General features: G+C 40.1%; 1 protein-coding gene across 8 annotated transcripts in view; it reads right to left on the bottom strand.

The window, feature by feature from the left end:
• The window catches only part of AFF2 (ALF transcription elongation factor 2), a 477,377-nt gene that overhangs the window by 295,470 nt on the left and 155,716 nt on the right, over positions 1-26,191 (bottom strand). For all 8 annotated transcript variants that reach the window (XM_074323510.2, XM_074323511.2, XM_074323508.2 and 5 more), the window contains one exon: positions 22,640-23,500. In XM_074323510.2, coding sequence (XP_074179611.1) covers positions 22,640-23,500 — 861 coding nt within the window. The remainder of the gene's footprint in view (positions 1-22,639; positions 23,501-26,191) is intronic.

Raw genomic sequence — 26,191 nt, 5'->3', positions numbered from 1 at the left:
CTTATTTACTCCCTCCCCGTTCCAATGGCAATGTCAATACACGTTTTATGAAAACAAAACTGAGGATTCTTACATCTGGATGCAGTCAGGAAAGTCCCCTGGTCACAAGCCACTGCTTGACTATTAGACTAAAGTATCTTTAGAGACCACATCGACCCCTTAAGTTCCACAGGTTCTTGTGCATTCATTTGACGCAGGCATGCTTTATTGTACCTGCCTAGCTATCTATACCCGTCTTAAAAAAATGTTTGTTTGTTAAAGAGGGTGTTCATTCAGTAGCTAATTAATTAGTTAATTAATGGTTCCATAGTAAATGCAAAGATAAATAAGGCATAGACCCAGCTCTCCAATGAATCGTGATCCAAACAGCATTGAAAGAAGACACGCATGTACACTAACTACTCCAGTAGAAGGCAGCAGTCGGTTAAGTGCCATTAAGTATTGGGGGAAAATGTGCTGCATTCTACTGTGTTTCCCCAAAAATAAGATCTAGCTGGACCATCAGCTCTAATGTGTCTTTTGGAGCAAAAATTAATGGAAGACATGGTCTTGTTTTATTATAAGACCAGGTCTTACATAATATAATGTAACGTAACAACATAACATAATATAAATGTAAATATAATATAATACCGGGTCTTTTTTTTACTATAAGACTGGGTATAATAAATATAATATAATATAATATAATATAATATAATATAATATAATATAATATAATATAATATAATATAATATAATATAATATAATTAATATAATATAATATATGAGACCGGGTCCTATATTAATTTTTACTCCAAAAGACGCATTAGAGCTGATTGTCTGGCTAGGTCTTATTTTCAGGGAAACACGGTAGTGGTGGGAATGCTTCCAGGGAAGAGGAAGAAATGAACACTTTTTGGAGGGCCTACTATGCACAAGGCACTGTTATGTGCTATACACATGCCATTTGGTGCATGTGTTACTCTCATCCCCAGGTGAGGAAACTGAGGCTTGGAGAGGATAAGTCACTTGTCTAAAGGTACCGAGCACCTACTGCAAAGGTTCAGGTGCCCTTTAGTTTTAACAAGTGGCCTACTCTGAACAATAACTTCTATGGTCATATGAGCTGTACGCTATCAATATCTGGCACAGAGTAGGTGTTCATTCACTGCGTGCTGACTGACTGACTCTTAATGAGGAGTAAAAGGGAAGGCGTCATGGCTGCTGTGGACATTTATGTGAGAGTCTGAAGCACTGAGAACTGCTGGTGTAAACTGTGACATGTCTCTCCGCCTGGGCCTTTTATTCATCGCACGTAAAATAAGATCAATGATTGCACCTCATCCCTCAATTTCTGGATTGCTTCAAATATATAGGAAATTGTCAGAAATTTGTCAGAATAGAAACCATTACAGAAACCAACACTTTATTATCATTTTTCCTACAGAGTTATCACAGATTCATTTAGATTTTGCTAGAAATCACAGACTTGAAAATTTCCACTGCCAATATATTAATACTACTGAATTCCACGCTGGCAATTTATGAAATTGAAAAATGCTTAGGCCTTTGGGCTTCAAATCTCCTGAGAAGAAAATGAAAGTAGATATCTCTCTGTGTGTGTGTGTGTGTGTGTGTGTGTGTGTGTGTGTGTATCAGAGATTGGGGGAGAAAAGCAGAGGGAGAGAGAGTGAGACAGAGGTGTGTAGTGGGGAGTAATAGTTTTTCACCTGGACACATTCCATAATAGTTTGGTGGTTGCCAGAGGGTAAGGGGGGCAGGGGGTGGGGGGTGGGAGATGAGGGTAAGGGGGATCGAATATATGGTGATGGAAGGAGAACTGATTCTGGGTGATGAACACACAATGGGATTTATAGATGTGTAATACAGAATTGTACACCTGAAATCTATGTAATTTTACTAACAATTGTCACCCCAATAAATTTAATTTAAAAAAAAAAGTTCTCAAAGTTCACAGAAGAGTTAAACAGACCTGTAATTTTAAAAAATGAAGACAAAGGGATATTTTGGTAGGCAACTGGGAGGGAGCGATGCAGAAAAATGGACACATTTGGCAATTTTGAGCATTAAATTCCATAACCCTTACATATACATAAACATAAACTCTAAAATGGCTTATATCTACAGTGGGATTTCACCAGAATTGTTGTTATCCATTTTACGGAAAAACAGCTATTTGTCCAACAGGATTTTATTCTCCCATTCTAGAGTTTGGGCCTTTCATTTTCGGTAATCACAATTCTTGATACCTTATACAATATTAAGAAAATCAACCTCATAGGAAAATAAAGTCACCATTGTGTTAATTTGTGCTAGTCAGGAATGAAACCTTAAAATCTCTATGCAAATGTTTTAGATGAGCCAGTATATTCCTTGGGCATCCTCCAATAATTCCTGCCATTGCACAAGCAAAACCTACTAGATTCAAACAATCCTGGTTTGCTTTAAATAACGCAAGAACTACCTAATGGGCGAAGCTAATTATTAAATTACTTTTAGCCACTGGCCAGTATTCTTCCATCTCCCGTTTCCCCACTCTCCCGCATGGAATCTGTGCCAAGGTCTGAGCTAAGCCCTGGCCTCGCAGACCACTTCTCACAGCCTAGGACTGTGCTTCAAAGTAAATTAGCCCACATCAGATTTGACTCTACTTTGGGTTTTAACACTTTTCATTTGAACATAAACACCTACAGACATGTCTTCAGTCAGAAATGTCTAACCTGGAATCCTGTTCTAAGTGACGATGCTGAAATCAGAAAAGCAATGCTCTCTCCTTTTACAATAGAAAAGCTTTTCAACAAGGTCACATTTATTTCCACTTAGCCATTGGAGCCTGAGAACTGCTTTGGTTTCTAAACATAGACAACATAGATAATGCCCATGGAAACACAGGTTATAACACACTCGAGGTTCAAAGATGGCAATATTAGTCGAAATGAAGACATTTCCCTTTTGAGTTTATTGTACAACAATGTGCAACTGCAATGACCTCATTTCTACTTCACCAAATAATCGCAATTGCACTTCTCAGTTTAGTTGCTGGGGTGCTTATTCTCTGAACTGGCACTTGTTCACTGAGGTTCACTTTCAAACTTAGGAGCTCTGGTCTGACATTTAAAATATTAAATAGGTGTGTAGGTGGCCGGGTATACATTTGTTCTGAGTGCTTAAGTGCTATTTTGAGTGGTTACAGGAATTTGTCCTCTGAGAGGGCCCAGGTTAGGAAACTTGACTGCCTCATTAGCGATGCAATTACAGGTGATCCCTTTATCAATCAAACTTGCTGCATAACTTTTTAAAATGTTTTGTAGAAATGTATTACTTTTCTCAGCAAATGCTATTTCGGGTCACATACAACATTGCAGGATTATGCTGCATTTGAAACTAAATGTACAAACTTAAAGGCCAACAAAAAGCTTCCTTCAAAATCAAAACTGTTGGACATCACTGAAATCAAAGAAGTCAGAATTCCAAGGGCTGAGTCTAACTCAAAAGCCTTCTGATTAGTAAGGGCCAATTATATTTATTAATTATTGTCTGACCCTACTCATATTAAAAATTGCCACCATCACTTTCTCTCCAACAACGATGCTTTTAAGTATTCTTTTTTTTTTTATTAAATTTATTGAGGTGACAATTGTTAGTAAAATTACATAGATTTCAGGTGTACAATTCTGTATTACATCATCTATAAATCCCGTTGTGTGTTCATCACCCAGAGTCAGTTCTCCTTCCATCACCATATATTCGATCCCCCTTACCCTCATCTCCCAACCCCCACCCCGCACCCCCCTCACCCTCTGGCAACCACCAAGTTTTCAATGTCTCAGATCTAGACAGTACCTTAGTTTATCTTCATTTACAATGCTTACATAGGCTCTCAAACAGGGTAACTTCTGGACAATTAGATATGGGTCAAATTAATGTATACTAGGCACACATTCATTTTAATGATGAAAAGTCAAGAGAAAGCAAGTTTCTGTTGGCCAATGTTGCCTCATAAAAAAGAAATGCTCTAAATATTTCCCCAAGTCTCCAAAGCCAATGAAAGTCAGTGATCCCACCAAACTGGTCTTCTGAGAGGCAACAGGCTAAGTGAAAGTCTCTTAACATTCAGGAAGAACTTAGGTCTACACGTTGATCAGGAACAAGCAAAGACATAAGAGAAAGGCTAACAGAATGAAGGCAACCCAGGTTTGGAAAGCTTACAAACAAGAACTGCAGTTACAACTTACCAATGAGAGGGGAGAAACAGGCCCAGAATAGAAACTCTAGGCTCAAAAAGACAAATCTCCCACCGAAAACCAACATGTTCAACACGTGAGTGAGATTAACATAGCAGTAATCCAGAACCATACCAGATCGTCCCACCCACAAGAGAGCAAAGTAGAAAAGGGTATTCCACATGGGCAACTCTAGAAGTTCATAAACATCCAAAGTTAGAGCTCAAAACATGATACTTGCAACTAAAATTCCAGTCCATTCAGTCACTGAGTCCTATGTAGACTGGAACATTCCTGCTCACAACCACAGCAATTGAGAACACTTATGTAATCCCGATTGTACAGATCAGAGGATCTGGGAAGCTCTCATCTTGCACGCACAATTCACTTTACAGTTTACACAGCACGTGTACATCCATAACCTCAGTATATTTTCATATAGCCTTTTAAGGAAAGTAAAGCAGGGATTATTTCTCCGTCTGATAGAGCTGAGAAATATCCTGCTCACAGAATAGATGTGACTTGCTCTGTGTATGTACAACCAACACAAGAAGACCCAAGACCGAGACAGAGGTCAGCTAGACGCTGGCCAAGTTCTCTCCCGATCTCTCCGTTCAGTTCACCTCAGGCAAGGGTGTGGTGCCGCAAAATACATATCCACTGTCATTCCTGGCCTTCTACTGTCCTTTTAATAATAACAAAAATGAGAGTAATAATATTTGCCATTTCCTGAACACTGCAATCTTCCAATATATTTTCCCAAAGACCAAAGGTTGAGGAATTACCACCTATTCAAATCATCAATTTTGTGGAATTTCTCAGTACAGGGGAAAAAAAAAAAAACACCCAGAGAATACAGGTTAGCATTATTTTATATAAGTTTTTGATTTTAAAAAATGCAGCAAGTTAACTATTGTAAATCAAAGCACAAGGATCTTGTTTTGAAAAAGAGTTTCCTTTTTCATGTAGGTGAATAAGCATGTTTTGATAATCTATTATGAAGATTCTAAACATACTATATCAGTAGGCTTGCTTGAAATGCCCACCATCATCCACCTACCCATCCACCCAGCCATCCATCCATCCATCTTCCATCCATCCATCTACCCACCCACCTACTCGCCACCCATCCACTATTCACTAGCATACACATATGAAATACCTACTTGGTGTCTGGTCTCAGACAACACCTTGTCGCTCTTCTCTAGACTATACATTTTGCATCTTTCTTAGAGGTGAAGGCTGGTCTGGCAGTCCTTTCTTTCCCGTGTAACCTGTGGGACTCTGATTCACATGAAACTTGGCTGTGGTCCATGGTGGCAGGGGGCCTCTGGCACTTCCATTCAAAGGGTTGTAGATGGCAGGAATAAGGTTAGACCACATGCTATGTGTGCTAAAGGACTTTCAAATAATTACTCATTTTATTTTGGAGAAAATAACTGCACAGTAATGAAAAGCTGAATGGAAAGGCCTTTGTTTGTGTAATGAATATTTATTCCACCAGTTTTCTTAAAATTAGGATTTTAGGATTTACATATGTTTACGCCCTGCAATCAAAATGTTCACTATATACAAAACCAACCTGAGTCACCTGTATGATGACCAGCTGAGTACCTTTTGATTTTAAACCCAACCACCCATCGCCACCCTCCTTTATTTCTTCACTAAATGTCATGTTTGTAAAGCTACATTATAAGTTTGCACAACAACTGCACTATGTAGTTTTTGCTTTTGTTCTGGTGTTATGCATGCTTTTGTGTGTATATATGGATACGTTTGTGTGTGTGTGGGGGGGTGTGTATGGATGCTCCTACCAAAACCCTGAGGCATTCATCAGGAAATCAACAAACCACAGGGAAATACCTGAAGATGGTTGTAGGTATACCTGAAGAGCATGAAAGCACAAAGCTCTCTGGAGGTCAAAAAAAAAAACAAAAAAAAAACAAACAAACAAAAAAAAGAAACCCCATTATAACATTATAACATTCTATTAGTCACACACATACACAGACAAATGTACATACACACACCTTTTGACATACTATGATCAATATCAAAATAGAACATATAGTCTTGTTATCGAATTTACTTACCCTGGGAATCCAGTGTGGGACTGTATTTCCTAGTTACTTTTGCCCCACATGCTCATTCTCTTTTACATATTGAGGATTATTTTAAAACAAATAGTTTATTGATAAGTGGGAATGGATAGAGGAATGATAGCACTTAATAATCTAGCTATGTAGCCAATTCCCTTGCTCTCAGGAAAACACACACAACCACATGGTACTGTGAAATGTAGAATGTGTTTGGCACCTGGCAATGTAAACACATGACTCCTGCTAAATCATTGTATGCCTCAATACTCTGAAGTACTATGTATTATTGTCATCGTTTCATAGATGAGGAAACTGAGACTACGAGGGCCTGAGAAACTCGCCCCAATCACATAGCTAGAGGTGATGAACTTGACATTTGAATATGGCTCTCTACCTTTTCCAAAACCACTTTTTCCCACAATGCCAAAGGTCTCAATTTTGGGTACATGATCTCCCTGGAGGGTCCACAAAGTGTCTTTAAGAAGTCTAAGCAATTGTATACAAAATTGTTTGGGTATGTCCATTTCTAACTTTTTCTGGGGAAAGGAGCTAGAGGTTTTATCAGCTTCTCAAAAAGGTCCAAGGCCCCAAAAGACAATGAACTAGCATGATGTCATCCTCGTCTTTTATAGGACCTGGCGATGATGGCAATACTTCCCTCCGCCCATCCCAGATCTGCCTGCCAGGAAGCACCTCTCCCTCCTCTGGGCTCCCATAGCCCCCTGCACTCTCCTGTAACCTTGATATTTGACCTTGTTTTGCTATTTGTGTATATATTGTAGTCGCCTTGCTGGAGGTAAGTTTCTTGGAATGTAGGGTAGTCTTGTCCAATGTTGTCTCCTCCAAAGCCCTGGCACAGCACTCTGCCCATAAGAGGTGCCTAACCAATGTCAGGAGGATAATTTAGTGACTGCTTGCTATTTATCAAAACCGTTCTCATTTCTACTCTACGTCTTTGGTCATCTAATTCCCCTCATGTAGAAGGCTCACCTTCACCTTGCTTTGCTGGCCAATCTCAGGGCCCTCACCCTCAAGAAAGGTCTTGTGTTTGTACCTTGTTATCACATGACTGAATACACACTTTCTTGTGATTATTATCTAACTGTCTGAGATATGCTATGGATTGTTCAGTTCTTCAGGGGATTCATTCACTTATTCAGCACATCCTTAATGAGCACCTACATTGTGCCAGGTACAAATTGGCAAAAATACAGTCATCTCTACTTCTAACATTTTCGGATGCCTCCTAAAAAGTTAAAGTATATTATGCATGTAGGTGAGACCAATACATAATACATGAATGAATAACTATCACCCTTACCTTGAGATTACTTTTGTTCATGATGACTCAGAATTGGCGAGTTTTATTCATTCCATCTTTAGAAACATTGATTTTCTTTTAAACTAGTATGCTTATTCAGAATTATCAGGTTTATTAAGCTTAAAACCTAGTTTCTAATGAATTGATATACAGAGGTACCAAAAATGTATACACATTTTAAGAAAGGGGAAAAAACTATTAAAATTGTAATACTCAATATATACTGATAACAAAAGATGAATATAAATAACGTTTGACTTCTGCAATGACAAGAGGTGCTCAAAATGGTTACCATCAGCGTCCAGACACTTCTGATTACGGTGACCTACTGCTTGAGCAACGTTGACCAAAGTGTCCACTTGTGAACATTTTTTTGGCACCCCCAGTATGTAACAAAATAATCACCTTCATATTTATATTGGAGATCAAGAGTCACATAAAGGACACTGAGAATCTTCAACTAAGCTAAAGTAGTTGACTCCTTGGCTGGTAAAAGGAGGTGCCAAAGTTTGTCATTCAGTGACCTACAACCTACAATATTGGGGTTTTATAAACCTGAGCAAGGAGGGGGACAGGGAAAATGATGGAAACCGTTTGAAGGAGAAACAGAATAAGAAAAAGCAGTGTGGGCTGTTCTACCTGAAGTGGATTTAGATTGGCAAGGTGAATGGGTAGTGGGGCTTCCATTTGGCATCACCAATGCCTTAACAGTCCAACATGTTACCCAATCGACTGAAGAACCAAGGCCATTCATCTGGGAAATAATTCTGTCAGAGGCCTTCCATCTTTCAAGATCCCCCCCCCCAATACTACATATATGAATAATTAAAGAGGCAATCAAAAACAAATATTAAGAGTTTTCCTAAACCACGTTCTCATGGCATGTTCACCCCATTTAAATTTTAAAGGTAATTATATTGCCTACTGCCAAGAAAGTTAACACTAATTATTGGAATAAATAATGCTCTACTGATTAAATAGGAATGCAAAGACAAAAATGCCTAATGGCTTATTCAAAACAGGAAGCACAACACTGTTGTTTCTAGCTCTTAAGTACTATTTCCTCTTGATTTATGAAGATGCAATTTTAAAACTTCTATTAGAGAAAAATTTTTTCCCTGTTATACCACTTTGACTTTACAATCAGATTTCCATTAAAAAATTAACAGTAATCTTTTCTCAAGTACAGTTTTTCTTGTTTTATTATATGCCTTTTATGTGTATACTGTTGTATGGTTTGGAAAGTCATAGACGTATGCCTACCTATGTAAATCACATAATGAATTAAGTCACAATAAAATTCACAAATTAAATCTAATATTTCATCAGTAATTTAGTCTCAACCCAATAGATACTTTAACATTCCAATGCACTGATACATAACACAGGGAAATTATTAATATCTAGTTTGACTAATTCTATTTAAGAGTTGAACCAGTGCTAAAGCAAATGTAGAGAGCGCCCTTTTTTGGTTGTTTGTTTTGTGTATGTAGAAGGCATTGGCATATAATCTTTCAATCTTCCCAAACTCTAATGGCTAATTTCAGGAAGATTCAGGAATAACAGTGTAGCTGCAAATTCCTTGTCCTCCTGGAAGGAGAAATGAACATGTTTATGGGGTAGGGATAAGTCAAAATATAGAAGCTAGATGGTTTTTCACCACCTACAGTATATTTGCTAGAGTAGCCCAACTGAGGAACTTTGATGTGTATCTTCGAATTGTGGAAAGTGGCCACGTTCCACATTGCACTGGATTATGTTTGATGCAAGTGCTCTCAGATGAAGGTCTTATCTGTGACCTCTCCCATTCCTGAGTCAGGAATGCAGCCTAATGGCAGCCTAATGCACTTCTATTCGGCCAGCTGGACTGCTTGGTTTTGCAGAGTCCTTCCAGCATCAAGATTCTCTTATTCTATATATTGTGTCACTGTTCTTTAAGATGTTGATCACTTTGTTCTTTTAAATGAACGTCCAAAGTTACAAATCTAGAGTTCAAGGCTCAGCTCTGTCACTACCTGCCCTGAGGCACTTGGTGAGACTTCTTCCCACCTGGCTTCCATGTTCTCCACTGAAAAAAATAAATGAGGCTCTCAGCTCCCAGTGTCTCTGTGTTTAGAATAATTTCAAAATATGGAAGTACCTATCTTGTTTGAATTACAGAGAGAATTTCAAACAGTTGACAACAAAAGAGGAGTGGATAAGCAAAGTCAAGTAAATACGTTATGATTAATTTCTCTATATTTGAAAAACACAACTCCAATTCTATGGAATTGCAAAACTGTGTAATCATAGAGTGCAAAACACGTTATAAGCTCAATTGTATCCCTTTTGCCTGCTTCTACTACCACAAATTCATGACCTTAACTGAAAGACAACGACCATGTCTACCGCATAAAGGCAAGGAGTCGGGCTGAATAGTTTTGAGGTGACAATTTATATAGACAGTCGCAATGACCCTACTCCAAGTCAACCAAAATCAAAGAATGCAATTTGTCACTGAAGATTATATCATGGGGGGAGGAGAACGGTGTTGAGTGGAAGATTACCCCAACTCTCTACTGTAAGCTCATTCCATGTGTAGACATCAAGTCTAAAGGCAAAAAACAAGGATCATAACAAAGTGCACAGTTTTCACTACAAGAGAAATTTAACTGGAAATGTGTTGATTTGAGTTTGAAAAATTCAAAGATACAAAATATAATTTAATACACTCCATAACTACTGGAAAATTGTCACTTCCCCTTCTGTGATTTCTAAGAAAGTATTCAGCATATTTTCCCATGTTCTCTAAAGGACTATAAAATCTTTCCAAGTTAAGATATTAATTTTTAAGTGGTGAACCAAAAATGCCATTTATAGGAAATAAATCCTTCATTGAAGCATAAGAAAATAATCATGTTTTTTCGTACAAAGCTTTGCACAAGAAGCACTGAGCAAACATTAATCAAATATCATGACATTCAAAGCCTATAACATCATGACAGCATGACAATAAAAGAGATAAAAGAAGAAACTTACCTGCTTTGTGAAAATTTGGGTGTTAAGAAAATAATCTTGGGTAATGGTGTCACCATACACCTCAGAGACATTTCAGATTCTCTCTGTTGGCTTCCTCTCAATGGCCCATCTAATTAATCACTGAATCTCATCAAATCAACCTTAAAAATCTATCTAAAAAAAATGGCCCTATTTCAGATCACTGGCATTTCTGTCCTGAAATATTTGAAAAGCCTGTTTACTGCTCTTTGTGCCTCAAACCTCACCAACCCTATCATGCCTACTGCTCCCTTCCAATCCCCACAGGACAAGACTTTTCTAAAACATCATCTGCCATACTTACAGGATTAAAAGGCTCCTCACCTACAGCTGCCACCATGACCCCGATATTCCCAACCTCCCCTCCTAACTCCCCAAACATAGCTGATTCTTTTCTGTCTTCTGCATCCCAGGAGTCGTCAGGCCCATGTACAACTTGATGTGGGCTTAACATCATAGGAAATACCCATACTTCCACTTCACCAAGAAAACTTCCAGTCACACTCTGAGAGCTAGCACACTACTTCCTTAAAGAAGTTTTCCTGAACACTTCAGACACCCTTAGTCGCTCTCTCTGCTCCCACAGAATAATGAACAACCATCTATTAAACTTCAGTGTAATTTTTCTGTTTTTGTGTCTCTATCCCCTCACTTAAGCTACATGAGATCAGGTAACATGTCTTCATTATCTCAGTCGACCAGCTCCTACATTGCACGGTGCCTGACACACAATGGGTGCTCAACAATTTTTTTTTGAATTGATGAATAAATGAAATGAATGGGCAAAAGAAGATAGGGGGTCTTATAGATAGTCTCTTCTAAAGGATCTTTCCAACGATGCATATAATATTTTATGTGTAAAACACCACACTCCATAGTATCAGAGCCAATATGAACCATTCAAAATGCTACACTTTTTTATGTCTGTCCTCAGGCCAAATGTTGCACTCAAATATCAAATATCCAAGAAGACCAATTTCTTTGAGATTTATTATAGGTGGATATTATAGGTGGATTGTGCGTTCAGACCCAAACCTGTGACACGGGTCCTTTTCACTCATCAATCTTGCCTGGGAAGGGATGTCAGCTCTTCCCATCTTCCCAGGGATCTGAAGGCTGCATGAAGTAAAGTACATGAAGTAGAGATGCAGAGAGACAGTTGGGGTGCCTCAACACACAGATGAGACCATTTGGTGAGGCCCCACTGAGGGTGAGTATCCTCGTGTGCATTTCCAGCAGGTGCCTGGGAGGGCATTTCTGGGTGACCTAGAGGAAGCCAGCTTCCCCAGTTACTTTGCATCCAGACCTGGATGAACGGGAGATGCTGACAGGAAGAGAAAGGTCAAAGAATAGGTTTGCTCTAAAGCCAGGGTCATTTTCTTAAGCAGCTCAGGAGTCATTGATACATTATAGTCTATATGAACAGGGAGCCCTGAAACTGTACAAGACGGAAGCTACTTCTCCCACCACCAACCTATTTAATGAAACTGCAACATAGTTGTGACAATCTCCTATGGCATATACTTTTAAGCAGTGAGTTATCATGATATCTTCATATCATAGGAAGCAAGGCCCTTGAAATCTCACCAACTTCCAAGGCTTTATGCAGTTCTTTTCATCTGGCTAAGACACAACCCACTTTTTCCCCCATCATCCTATTATTTTAGTTTCTTGGAGCCTTGGCTCAACCTCATTTCATCTTTAAAGCCTTAACAAAATTGATCTTTTCTTTTATCACTCCTTCATTCTAAGTTATCTCAGTACCTAGATACTGCCCTGGAGGCTGGATAAATAGTTCGCGATAATTTTGCCATCATTCTCTGGCATTCATCTCCCAGAATCCCCTGGCTTTTCCAGACCCCCCCAGAGAGACACATGGACACTGGTACATGCAGATGTACAGACACACCCCTACACATCGGCTATGAAGAGCCTATAGGAGCTGCCACAGACCCTCGAACCTTTTACCCCAGTTAACCCAACGTCTCAGGCTGTGCAAGAAGATTTGCTATTCCTAGAATCTTAGAAATCCCGACCACCCCACACCCAAGTCAAATACATACTTTAGTCCTCCCAATCCATAAGGGATTCCAGAATCCCAGTTGGGTTTGGACTAGGTTCTTCTTCTCCTTTGACAAAATTATATAACTGACTTCCTTTGAGTGGTTATCTCTGTGGTCATCTCTTTGCACGCTGTAATTCTGAGCCCAAGCCTGTGTATGCAAATAGTTCCCTACCCTGGTTGCTCAGACATTACAATGTGAAGAAAGCAGAAGACGGAATGCCCATCACCTCATGAGTCACTAGGGAAAGGGACACCACTGAATAGAGGTGTGAGTTTTGGTGCTGAGTATTTCTAATCCTGGGTACAAAGCCTTCTTATCCATCTATCTATAGGCTTGGGGGAAGTTCCCTCCACGCTACTGGCTAGTTCCACCTTGATTGCAGACACCTCTCCTGTGTCTAGGATTCTGCTCTCTAGAAGTGGTAGGAATGACCTTCCTCCCCTCTCTACTCAAAACCATCTTCCTGTTGCTAGCAGGCAGAGCAAGCCACATGTGTTTGCTGGCTGAAGCTTTGTCTAGATTTAGCACACGGAGCTTTGCAAGTCACATCCAGCCCACTGCCTATATTTGTATGGCTCCCAGGCTAAGACTGGTTTTGACACGGTAAGGGGTTTAGAAGAAAGCAGAAGAAGAATTATTTTGTGACCCGTGGAAATATGTGACATTTGAATGTCAGTATTCATATATAAGATTTGATTGGCACGCAGCCATGTCCATTTTGTAAGTATTGTCAACGCTGTTCTCAAGCGAGAATGGCATAGTTGAGTACTTTCCACAGACTGGCCCACAAGCACGGGCAACATTTACTTTACAGAAAATGTTTTCCCACCTACGCTGTAGCGCATAATCAAGTCAATGGCATGAACATATTCTTTTCTCTCTGTTATTTAGTCGGAAAGAAACTTTATGCTTACTATGCTAAAAGGGTTTTTCAAAATCAGTTTTGTACAATTGTATTTACACAGCTTGCGGACAATAATTAACTTCCACACAGGCACAGCCACACGGAAGAGCTTAAAGAGAACAAGGCTCAGAACCACTGCAGACTAAACGTGGAATCAGTTCTGAGATGGGGAAGCCCGCCTCCCTTTTATGGACTGTGCTTGGGATTTTCACAATGCACACTGACTGCTTTCCCTCCATTCCCAGTTTAGGAAGTATGAAGAAAGATCCCTCTCGTAGTGGGTTGAATAGTGTCCCCCCAAAACTCATGTCTCCCCAGCACCTCAGAATGTGACTTTAAGTGGAAAGATGGTCTTTGCGTGTGTAATTAGTTAAGGATCTAGACATGAAATCTTTAGGAGAAAGAGCAGGTCCTAAATCCAACGACTGATGTCTTTATAAGAAGAGGACAGGACACAGAAAAGGACATGGGAAGAGAAGAGCAGAGACTGGAGTGAGGCTCCTACAAGCCCAGGAAGAACTGGGGCCACCAGAAGCCCTGAAGTGGCCAGGAATGATTTTCCCCTAAAGTGCCTGGAGGGAGCTCAGCCCTGCCCACAGTGTTTTGGACCTCTAGCCTCCATAATGGTGAGAGAATACATTTTTGTTGGTCTATGCCACCGAGTTTATGATACTTTGTTATGGAATCTATAGAAAAGGAATTTATCTCCCATTACCAGTCTTGTGAATTTTTCAACAGCCCCCCCCCCCCCCCCCCCCCCCGCCACACACACAGCTATTTAGTTCATTTCTTCTCACAGTACTTTTTCGGAATAGGAGCCTACGGATTATCTGCATTCTTTTGCTGAGGAGACTCACCCATTCAGTATCTCTGAATAAAAGCCAGGGATCCTGCCTACTCCTTGCAAACTACCCTTGTAATTTGATGATCTGTAAGTTTTTAAAATGTATCTACTTGGGGGGTGGGGCTCAAACATTTGAAAAAAGTCTCACTCCTCCTATAGCAATTATTTCCATGTCTGCTTTTCAGTGACCTCTCATTCACATCTAAGGTTTATCTTGAGGGTGGTTGTGCTTCAGCCACAGAAATCCAGATTTTCAGCTATGTTGTCTGAGCATTCTGCTAAAGTCATTCTACCAAATGGACAAAAACTCAGAAACTTTATGAACCAAGAAAAGGTCCTCTAACAAGTTGTGTCATATGTTACTCATTTAGGAATATTGCAAAAACACTACTTCTCACCATATTTGTAAATGAAAAACACATGAGTGTAACCTGTAATACCACAAGAAAAATTGTTCTATTGGTATGTTTGGCCCCGGACTTTTGAAATATGAACCCACCAAGGGAATTTCAACTTAAGCTGGATTCAGCTCATTATTTTCTTGCCCCGTATGTGCCAGTAGAGAGGCTACTTTTGAAAATTAACCCATACATATACAGTAGCACACTACACAAAATGCCATTGTGGAAATGGCACTGAAGACCTGGGTTCGAGTCCTAGCACAGCCACTTGATGGCTGTGTGACTGTAGGCAAGTAACCCTTAGCCTCCCTGAGATGCTATTTTCACATCTGCGAAAAGGGAATGAGGATAATCCCAGACCCTGTAAATTCAGATCAAAATAAGCAGGCTGGGGGAGGGGACAGTGGGGAGATATTGGTCAGTTTCAGTTAAGCAGGATGAATAAGTTCTGGAAAGCTAATGTACAGCAATGTGACTGTAGTTAACAATACTGTATTGTATACTTGAAATTTGCTAAGAGAGTGTAGTTGAAGTGTTCTTACCACACACACACACACAAAGTGGGAGCTATATGAGGTGACAGATATGTTAATTAACCTGATTGTGGAGATTATTTCCCAATGTATATGTATATCAAAACTTCAAGTTGTACACCTGGAACGCATACAATTGTTATGTGTCAATTACACATCAACAAAGCGGCAAAAGAACAAGATAATGTATGTGAAAGCATTTGTGAACTATAAAGTATAAAGAGGATAGTTTTTTGTTACTATCACCTATAGTATCAAGTCTATTTGGTAACCAAAGTATAGCACTTTTCAAAAAGAGAGTTAAGTAAAGATTATTTGCTTTCACATCAATTAAAAAAATACTAAAGAGACTTACAACAGCCATAAAGATTTTTATAACTCTCCCCTAAAGCCCTTAGCATTCACTATTTGGGTTGAATCAATATGGTTATCTACCTGTCAATTTTTCTTATTCTTTAATGCAGAATGTGAGCAGGCTGTTTTTTATGGCTGGCTCAGAATGTACTAAACTAATCGATATATCCAGTGATATAACAGGATGATTTGGAACACACTTAACAAAAGCTTATCACTTTACTGCATACTGAATCTGTCAAAATATTTTCCTAGAAGTAATGTGAAAATACATGTTCTCCATCTTTCATTATGTTAGTGGGTGGTGACGAAAGGATTAGAGGCTATTTCCTGAGTTCACAGCTTGGTATCTTCCAGTGAAATGCAGCATATAGCTGTTTATCTTTTTTTGTTTTTTTAATGAGTTGAAATATAATAATACTCCAGGTTGAATTGATAGCCAACCCCCAAATAAGATCTAATTCTAGTTTTCCCATTATTACCCAGTCTTAAAATTTTCCCAACTGTTCTAAAAAGTGGTAATGAAAGGAGGGCAGGCTGGGTTCACCCCCCCCACACACACACACACACACGCTCTTCTAATGCCCATATTCCTGCATGGATATGAATGAGGCAGGAAATGACTGAAGTTACTTTGCAAATAATGTGGGTTTGGGCTTAACCAAGAGTAGAGGCACCCCCTCAGAGATTTAGAGCTGGAAGAAAGCTCACTGGTGAGCTAGCCTAAACTCCAGCATGTAACAAGCCTAGAGAGGTAAAATCTCTCTCAAGTTCACAAAGCAAGTTCAGGTCAGAAGTGGAACCCACATCTCAGTAGACCTCATCCAAACTATGATTTGTAATATACCATGCGTTCCCTCACATAAGATTTACTTTGAGATATCTCATAAAGAATCACTAAAATTATTAATAAATAGTGAAGTTTTAAAATAAATCATTATTAATGATGACTTAAATTTGTATACTATGAGAATTGAAGGGTGTTTTTCTTCCCACAGAATAAATCAATCTTTTGGCTTCTTTCCAACCACCAAATTTTAAAAGTGACAAGGGATTTAAAAGCATAAAACACTAAGACAGTTGCACTGACACCAAGTAGTCGAATTCATTTTTTAAAATGAAATGTTGAAATAGCTGACATTGTTTCAGGATGCTGATGGCGAGAACCACATACATACAGACTTGAAAAGAAACACACACACACACACACACATACGCACACGTATGTGCGCGCATACACACATAGGTACGCAAAAGAACAGGACTTGAGGAAATGAGAAGGAAGCAAAAAGCACAAGCATTTGCATAATCTTTACTAGGCCAAAGTTGAGCTCAATTCCTGAGTGACTAGTGTTAAAGAGAAAATGAAAGGAAAGGGAATAACGAAGGAAGGGGACTCCCAGGGAAGGAGAACATGGTTTATGTCCACCATTTCAGCACTACTTTACAAAGAGCCTGGGGAAAGCATGTTGAGGAAAAGCTGATGCCTACAGACCCAGAAATGAGACGTGCTTTCTTATAAGGGAGTAGAGTTCACAGGAGTTCAGAAATTACTGCTAGAATTGGTGAGAGCAATTGGCTTGAGGGAGTTCCCAGGTCACCACTCATGAAGCCATTGGGAAAGTGAAGTTTCAAGTTCAGCATCACAGTTTGGCTGCTACATTGCCAACCCATTCAAGACACTTAAGAGTCTGGCTTTGGAGGCCTATCTCACTTTGCTCCTCCAAACCCACAGTGGCAGACAGACTGGCCTATCCTCAGAATATACCTTGCACGTTCTCACCTCCCTTTTCTTGCATCTGCCCTTCTCTCTCCCCATCACTAATTTGCACACATGAACTGCCCTCCAGATTCCTCTTCACTTTCTGTTTATTCCACTCAGTATTCAAGGTCAAGTTCAAAATCTCTCTCACATTCTCTGTCTGTGAAACCTTCTGGGGTTACTCCTATGCATCAATGTCTGGTGAAACAGCCCTACAATTGTGAGAATGGCCTCACCCATCACTCCCAAGACACCTTTCCTAATCACCAAAATATGGTTATCTTAACTGAATCTTCTTCTAGCTTCTCCAACCTCTGCAGCACAAGGAATTCAAGGCTCCATGTTCTACTTATATTGTCAACTATCCTTTCCAGATGCTGTGTTGGGACCATTCAGCTTACGGAGACACTAAAGATAGGGGAAAATGAAGAAGTGTGGTAAGGAAAATTAATTTTAATATGAATTTGGCCAAGGAGTTGGATAGTCAAAAGACACAAACCAAAAGCACCCACTGGTGATGGACTAGAAGAGGATACACAAAGCTTTCTGGCTCCTACACTTGCACGGAATAAATGCTAAGGTCAAGGTCTCTATTGGTACCCTGAAAGTGTGAGGACTTTCAGCGGTGTCTCCATTCATTCCCAATGGGGTAGGAATTAGACCACCTATATATAACCTTGGACCATATACTATTTTATTTCCATAAGAATGGGCAAAAAATAAACTCACGATGTACACCAAGTGAAAAATGCTTAGCATGGGTTGCACGCAGCAGCTGGATGGCCTTCCATTCTTTGAAGCAGCTGCCTCTCTGGTTTCTATGTGTCCATCTGGGTACATCCAGCACACGAATGCTAAGTTCCCAGGTCTCGCACAAGGGACCCGCACTTCCTATCTACCTCATAATAAATGCAGCTAACGACATTCACAGTGTCCATTGCATAGGATATAAAACAAAACAGACACAGTCACAAATGTGAGCAATAAATTTTCAGTGGTTGACAAAACTAGCCACTCACTCAGCTAAAGCCAAATCCCATCATTCATATCAGTTCCATTACACTTTCCTAAGAGGCTCCTTGTTTTGAGGTGATTGGAGCCTCAGATAGTGTTAAGTCACAGCCAAGAGCAGCTTGCCAAGCAAATGACCCTTTATGGTGATGACACTCCACATGTTAGTACTGTACTTATGAAAGCTTATTGACTTAGGATGGAGACACTTTATACGTGGCATCGATCCTTTCATTTGTATGCAATTATTTCCTTCCCAAACAACACTAAAAATAAACTGCACCAAAATGCAAAGCTACCTACACCCGAAGAGTTTTATCCTAATGAAAAAATAAACAGAAACATCTGTAATGAAATCAAGTATAAAGCTACATTTATTAACAAATTCATTTCCTAATAAAACACCATCTGCAAGCAACCCTCAGTTTCCACTTGATATAAATAGGGCTTTTACTATTTTCAGATGTAGTTCCCAGAAAATTCTTCTAAGCCCAACTGCAGAACACATCAGACTTTTATTTTGGTTGCCTGGAATGTTAATAAATTCTTTATCATTAAGTTTCTAAACAAACAAGTCATTTGTTTAGAAAGCATGCTTCAATTGAAAAACTGACCTTTTGCAATAAAGTTTGTTAGACTTTTAGTATCCTTAGTATTGATACAGAAATTCTAAGAAGCAGGGAAATATTTCAAGGATAGGAAATAATGAAAATTTCCCCACTATACACACAGGCCTAGATGCCTAAACAAATATAGGTGCACGCACATTTCATTTTAATAATAGTTTATGATCTCTCAACTCACAAATATAATCCTATCTGCTTATGTGCATATCTTAGAATACTGTCTGTTTTCTGGTCATTCCTCGCCCCACTCCTCCCAAATGCATTTCACTAACACACATGTCAACCTCCGGTCACTAGAGCCAGCATTAAGAGTCGGGAATGCTCAAAGAAATCCTGTGATTGTTCTATGGACATGCCTTTTTAGTAATAATTCAAAGTAATGCTACCACTCATCAAAGATGGCTGCTTTGACTAGGGACCCAGAATCCAATGCCTGGAACTCTTGGCGCCAGGGACTGGGGCTGAATTCTAATGCTAAGTGCTTTTGAAAAGTGCATCAAGATTTAATAGAGTGAATTTCCAGACTTCATCCGAGTTTTAGCCACATAAATTCCATTAGGTCCAAAGCTCCATCATGCTCCACCCTGCCTATATTTATGCTCACGTTTTAATCTACACCCTTCTAAGCTCTCTTTGTGAGGCTGTCTCACCTCTCACTTCCTTTCCTGTCATTTTTGGTTTTCACATCACCCTTGAAGTCTGTTTCTTCTCCTGACTGTAGGGCCCTAAGCTTCCCTCTACCCCTCTTTCAAATCCTTTCTATATTTTAAAGAAGTACTTTTTTCACTGATCTCTTATCATGACTTCATGGCACCTGGCCCATGTCTCATACAAGGTTCTACCAAAGTCTGGACATACTGTCCGACTCTGAAGGCTGCATGCACATAAGCCGCTTCTTAGATCATCATCTCCCAAGTGAATGATAGCTCAGACTCTCTTTGAAAATGTACCTCTCATTGGTGTGCCAGAGCACTGAGCAAACACCTGAAGCCCTTTCTGAATATGGGTCAGCCATGTTGTGAATATATAAGAGAGAGGACTACAAAAGAAAGGCTCTCACTGGAACTGTGACCTGTCACTCTGTTAATGAGATATGGACACAGGCTGTCATACCTCTTGATGGGCCAGTGCTAGTTCCAGACCAGTCCTGAATGATGACACTGCCTTGTAAGGAAGGAATAACGGCAGACACCAAGGCAAGAGAAGGGGGTGGAAATGACATCTCAGCTTCCCATTATACTCCTGTTTCAAAGCAGGTTTCTTTGGGGTATTTAAGTCTTACAGTGCTGTAGTAAGCCATCCAGTGGAAACTGGGATTAGGATTTGCAAATGACTGAGCAGAAGCAGAGCAGAATAAGACACAGGCAGACAGAGTACAAGTAAAGAAATATAATTGAGGATGGGTTTTCTAGCAGTTGTTTCCCTTTGTTCATGTTATCTGATTAACATTATGGCTAAGAACAGGTAATCAAGTAACCATTTTTGAAATTCATTCATTCAACTAACATTTATTGAGCATCTACTATGTGCCAGGCATTTGCTAGACATTTGGGATACAGAGAAGAATTAGACACTCCTTGCTCTCAATGAGGAGCTCACAGTCTAGTAGCGGGGACAGAAACATAAACGAGTACCTAGAATACAATCAAAAAGTGCCAGTCAAGGTGTGTACAAGGCGCTAGAGGATCCCAGAAGAAGCAGTTTGTCATTAAGCCTGGTGAAATCAGGGAAGTTTTCACAGAGAAAGTGACAACTGAGTAGACTTGAAGGAGAAACAGGACTTCACCAGGAAAACAAGGGAGGGTAAGGACAGACACTGTATGCTGAAGGGACAGTAGGCACAAAAGCAAGGAAGCATGGTAAAGCATGATATGACAGGGAACCGCAGGTATTTCCACATGGCTGGGACTTCATCTGCTTATGAAGAAGTAGTGAAATATGACATCAGAAAGGGAGTGTGAAATCAGAGCGTGAAGAGCTTTGTACGTGGAGCTAAGAAATCTGAAATTTGTCCTGGAAGTAATGAGAAGACATTGAAGAACCCAAAGCAAGGGATTAACATGGCCAGGTCTGCCTGTTAGATCAGCCTGTATGGACGATGGTTTGGAAGAGAGGTGAGACTAGAGGGGGTGGACACCAGATAGGAGGGGCTATTGCAGCAGTCCAGTGAGAGATGCTCATGGGCGATTTGAAGGCAGTGAGGGTGACGAGGTGACAGATCGGGGAGATACTTAGGAGGAAGCTTGACAAGACTTGATGAATGATGACACAAAAAGAAAAACTGCCTCAGGAATGAAACAATATTAAAAATACGCATTCAGAAAACACAACCAACCCCAGTCCTCCCTTCCTGTGCGTTCCCGTCGTCCTCTGAAATCACCACATCTGCTGAGTATGAAGAAAGGAAGAAAAGCCAGAGGGCACATATGGTCAGACTTTTCTCATCCAGACACACTAACTTGGAATCTGCAACCATACACACTGTCTGTGACTCCTAATGAGTAAGAATTTCAACCTACTTTCTTCCTCTGTGTCTTTTCAAGCTTTTAGTCCCCAGCACAGGAATCCAATCTAAAAGCAGTGGCTTCTTCCATCAAGCGATCGAAGTGTATTAGGCAGCCGCATACACGGTGGTATGTGAGGGGTACCCAATATATGCCCCCACCCAGGGGCCACAAGGCCTGAGATCCAATCATTAGCGATTTGTTCGTTTAGGAGAGGCTTTGGTCCCTTGGGACTTCTCTTTTTCAAGGCCATGATTCCTGAGATGGGTATGACATTTAGTCATTCTAAACCCAGTGGGGTTTTGGTTGAGCATAATGCCTTTCGCTTTGACAGAGGGAATCATGGTAGTGTAAGAGGGTTATGTAGGTACCTGTGGAAGAAGGGGATGCAGAAAAGAAGATGGAGGGCTACAGAAGATAACATAAGAACTTGCCAAGGAATAGCCCTGCAAGTACTCAAGAAGCTAAGATTCTTAAAGAAGGCCTTCCACTTCTGGTTCCAGCAAATCACACGTGTAGACTCTTGTACCTTAAGGAACTTCTGTGTTTTGTGTTTATGATATGCTATTGGCTAGTCAAGGCCTATGGTGACTCACAATCTTTTCATGGACCTCATACTGGTTACGACCAATAAAAATCTCCAGTGCTATTAATTTGTACATAATACTACAAATGCATGGTCTGAAACTAATTTATAAGTCCAACCTTTAAGTCACTCAGACTGACCTTGTCTTTCGTCATTCCAAATTATGGAGATTTAACTGTATTTGCCGTGTTAATGAGTCAAGTCACAAGTGACAGAAGATCGAGACTCAGACTGACCTTGAAGAGTCTCATGTATGGCTCAAGAAGGTAAATAAGAGCTGCTGGTGAATATTTGATTCTAGAGGTTAGAGCAGTGAACTGAAAAAAAAAAAAAAAGAAACAAAACAAAACTTAAAAATTACTTACTTCACTTGTTTGGAGAATCGTGTACTTTGGCAGTTTAGTCTTTGAACTGGCTGCACTGGGTTTTCCATCCAAGAGGGATCCAAATGACAGATTCCCAAAGCTGTTCTCAAATTCAATCGAAGGTTTCAGTGTGGGAGAGACGTCAGGTGCCTGGTCCTGGCCATCCATGGGTCTGACATACGCGGTTGGTTTTTGCTGTCCCATGCTTGTTTTGCAGTAAAGCCCCGGTGGGAAATTTTGAACTGAAAGGCCACTGCTGGGAGCCAACAAGGAGGAGGCAACCAGGGGAGACCCAGGTGCCTGCACCGTAAATTCAGATTCTTCTGGTAAGTTGGATTGAAAGATTTCTTTGAACACATCCCCTCCACTGGACTTGAGATTACTGTCTTCCTTTGCTGAGGGGTTTGACCCTTCGACTGCTCCACCTTGGGGCTGTTCAGCTGGGTAGACAAAGAAGTCTTCCAGTCTGGCTTGGGGCTGGTCCTGCGTCGACGGCTGCATCTTATTTGGCTGACTACTGGCCTGGCTGGCTGGAGCAATGCTAGCGTTATGACTATCTCGTGACCGATCAGGTTTGGATTTCCTGTTGCTGTGTATCAGAGTCGAATTCAGTATCACAACAGAAGGTGGAGGCATTGGTGCCGAGGGGTGAGTGTTATCCTGGTGAGGTGGGATCATTCGGTTATTTTGTTCTGGAAAAAAGCTTGGTTCATTTTTGTTGATGGGAGTCTGGGGCACGGAATTCTTTGGGATTCCCACTAGATGATTCTGATTAGAATGGTTAATTAGCAAATCCTTCATTTCATCATAGTTTCCCAGCGTGTTCTGGACTCGGTTGGCAAGGGCATCGCCTTTGTTTGTCTAAAATAACAAAAAGATGGGGGTGGGAGGAGAGAGAATGAATAGGTTTGTGTTTCCTAATGTTAATGTTTCAAACAGATGTTCTAAGTAGACTACCATATAGGGTTCTTTAAAATTCTTATGCTGCTATATAATTTCATACTTTTCATGTGCTATGTAAGAAAAAAAAATCAATAATGCTATTGAAACAGCTTCTTGGAGTGAGCTGTGTGATTAACGTTTGTAGGCCCCCTGGCCTGTCCTTAAACAGACTCATCGGGAGAAAGTTTTAAATTATGTCATTTCTGAATGTTATGAGCAAAATAACTTATTTTAGGTCAGATGAGCTGAACTGCTATATTCTACATGGGGATTTACAACTTCTGCTTACTGACCATTGGAATCATAAAGGAATGTTCGACTTATGGTTCTTCTTGACACATCTGCCCTTTGCCCGGCATTATACCGTGAAAAAGGCCTAGCCCATTGATTAAGGAAGTCAGTTAAATAGTGCCATCATGACTACTTTCAGTTTAGAAAAGGCATGGGATTAAACAACACGTATAATAATTGGGTTAACTTACGACTAAAGCGAATCTAATTCCTTTCAATCAAAGGACTATAAATTACTGTTGTCAGCCTACATATTCTGGGGGCAACTGTGTTTACATATTGAGGATTCATGCTCGTTTACTTTGAAATGTAACTGTTCATCAACAGTGACTCAAGCTCTCCTGTGTGTTTTCAACGACTTAGAAAAAAATGTATTTAAGAATTTGTACTGCAGCGTAAGTAAATCAAAACACAGTCAGATTTTCAAAGTGATGTTGGCAACTGAATCATTTTATGGACAACCAACATACCAGCTATACCATCCCCCATAGGATATACTAGTCTTATTACAATGACTGTGATTGTTTTTAAAATAATTAAGTCCCTGCAATTTTCTTTTTGTAATATAAAAAGCACAGCTTTACATAACTGAGAAATGGTGGAGAGCTATATACTTGCAAGTGACTCTGATGAAAGCTCAGCTTTTCAACTTTGAAAGTGACTTTTTCTTATTCTCTTTACCTGCTAAAGATGTCCTCCAAACAAGCTGTTGAATTCAGAAGGACAAAGGATTTCTTTGTGCCTAACCTGTACTATCCTGGCTCAAGAATTTGCAATGAAACAAGGCTACTGGCATCCAAGGAGCCACGTGGCAGCAGGGCCACTGGGTGGGGAAGATGCCCACTCTATGTAGCCTTTATGTCCCAGGAGCGATAGGCATGATTTCCATGCACAGGAGGGGGTGACCACCTCCCTGTTGGTATAACCTCCAGTGAAGACAGGTATTTAACATCTAAGGTTTCTCGCACGCCCTTGACACAGCCCAGTCTCCTGACGTACACAGATAGTGTGCCTGTCCAAGTCGGGTATCTCGGTCTAAACCGAGGTTGTGGCTGTGTGCTGTGCTCTGTATGTGAAGATGGAGAGTGTGCAAACGAATGGAGAGTGAAGTGCCGAGAATGGATGAAATCACCCAGGGAAAGAAAATGTAGAATGAGAAGACTGGGCTCGGGAGAGAGCCCTGGAGAACATCAACCTTTAAGAGACTGGGAGAAGAAGAGGAGCCAGCAAAGGATAACAAGAAGGAACAACCAAAGAGAGATTCGAACTGGAAACCTTGAGTTCATTATTAACATGAACTCCATATACTGTATACAGTAGCCAAGTCACATCACGTGCTAAATCATATTAATAGAAGACACTTCCAAAGAAATGAGGGCAGTGAGGGAAATCTGATTTCAAAGATTAAGGAAAAGTGTACTAAATATATGCTAATAGGGGTATGTGGGGGATGGGGAATTTTAGAAATCAAATAAACATATGTCAACTTAGTTTTCTTATTCTCAAGAACATCTTATATTGCATTACATGCAACCTTAGTGCTGAAGTAGTGATTAAACAATTAACATTCCATATAATCCTCAGCTGAGAAATCGCTCCACTTCAGAAGTATATTTGAAAGGCATATTTAATAAAGATGGGTGGAAATCACTTTTATTCCCTAAAGGCCCTAGCTCTGTCAATTTACTGTCAGAAATTACTTTTCCGCTAAGGCAAGAATAAACTCTTTATATATACAGCAGTCTCCTCTTCAACAGAGTTGCACAATGAACTATTTGGGCAGCAGCCAAAACTGGTTTCTCTATTCAATCCCTAAATTCAGAACAAAGAGATTTCATTGAGCTGAGAGCCCAGGAAGAATTTGATGCAAGGAGTTGTTCTGGCATCTCCCGCAATTTACCTCTAGGGCCACCTAATGATTACCTAATGAACACTAATGCCTGGCTATCTTCCAGGATGGGACCCACCAAGGGGAAATAACGCTGTTTCATTTCCCATTTTAAATGCCTTCATTTTTCATTGTCTTCTTCAGTGAGTTACGATATACTTCCTTCCATCAGACAGAGAATTCTATAACCCATGAGCTTTCCCTTTTTGCCTTAGCTCCCAGGAAGCTCAAAGTTCAATTTATTGCACTTTCGTTGGAAGTTTACTTGACTTTCATGGAAAGTTCATTGACCTTTCATTGAAACTGAGATCTACAGAATCAAAACATTGCCCCATGATATCACAGAGACCACCATGATACCTCAAAGCCCGGAGAAGTAATTTGCTCTCTCTAGGCCTACCTCATCAGGACTCAAAACGTCAAGGCCCATT

The sequence above is a fragment of the Rhinolophus sinicus genome, chromosome 18 (genome assembly GCF_057876585.1).
Source record: "Rhinolophus sinicus isolate RSI-liver-muscle chromosome 18, RSI-T2T, whole genome shotgun sequence".
NCBI classification, from domain to species: domain Eukaryota; kingdom Metazoa; phylum Chordata; class Mammalia; order Chiroptera; family Rhinolophidae; genus Rhinolophus; species Rhinolophus sinicus.
Note: the sequence above shows the minus strand (reverse complement) of the source record. Positions and strands in the feature narration are given on the sequence as shown.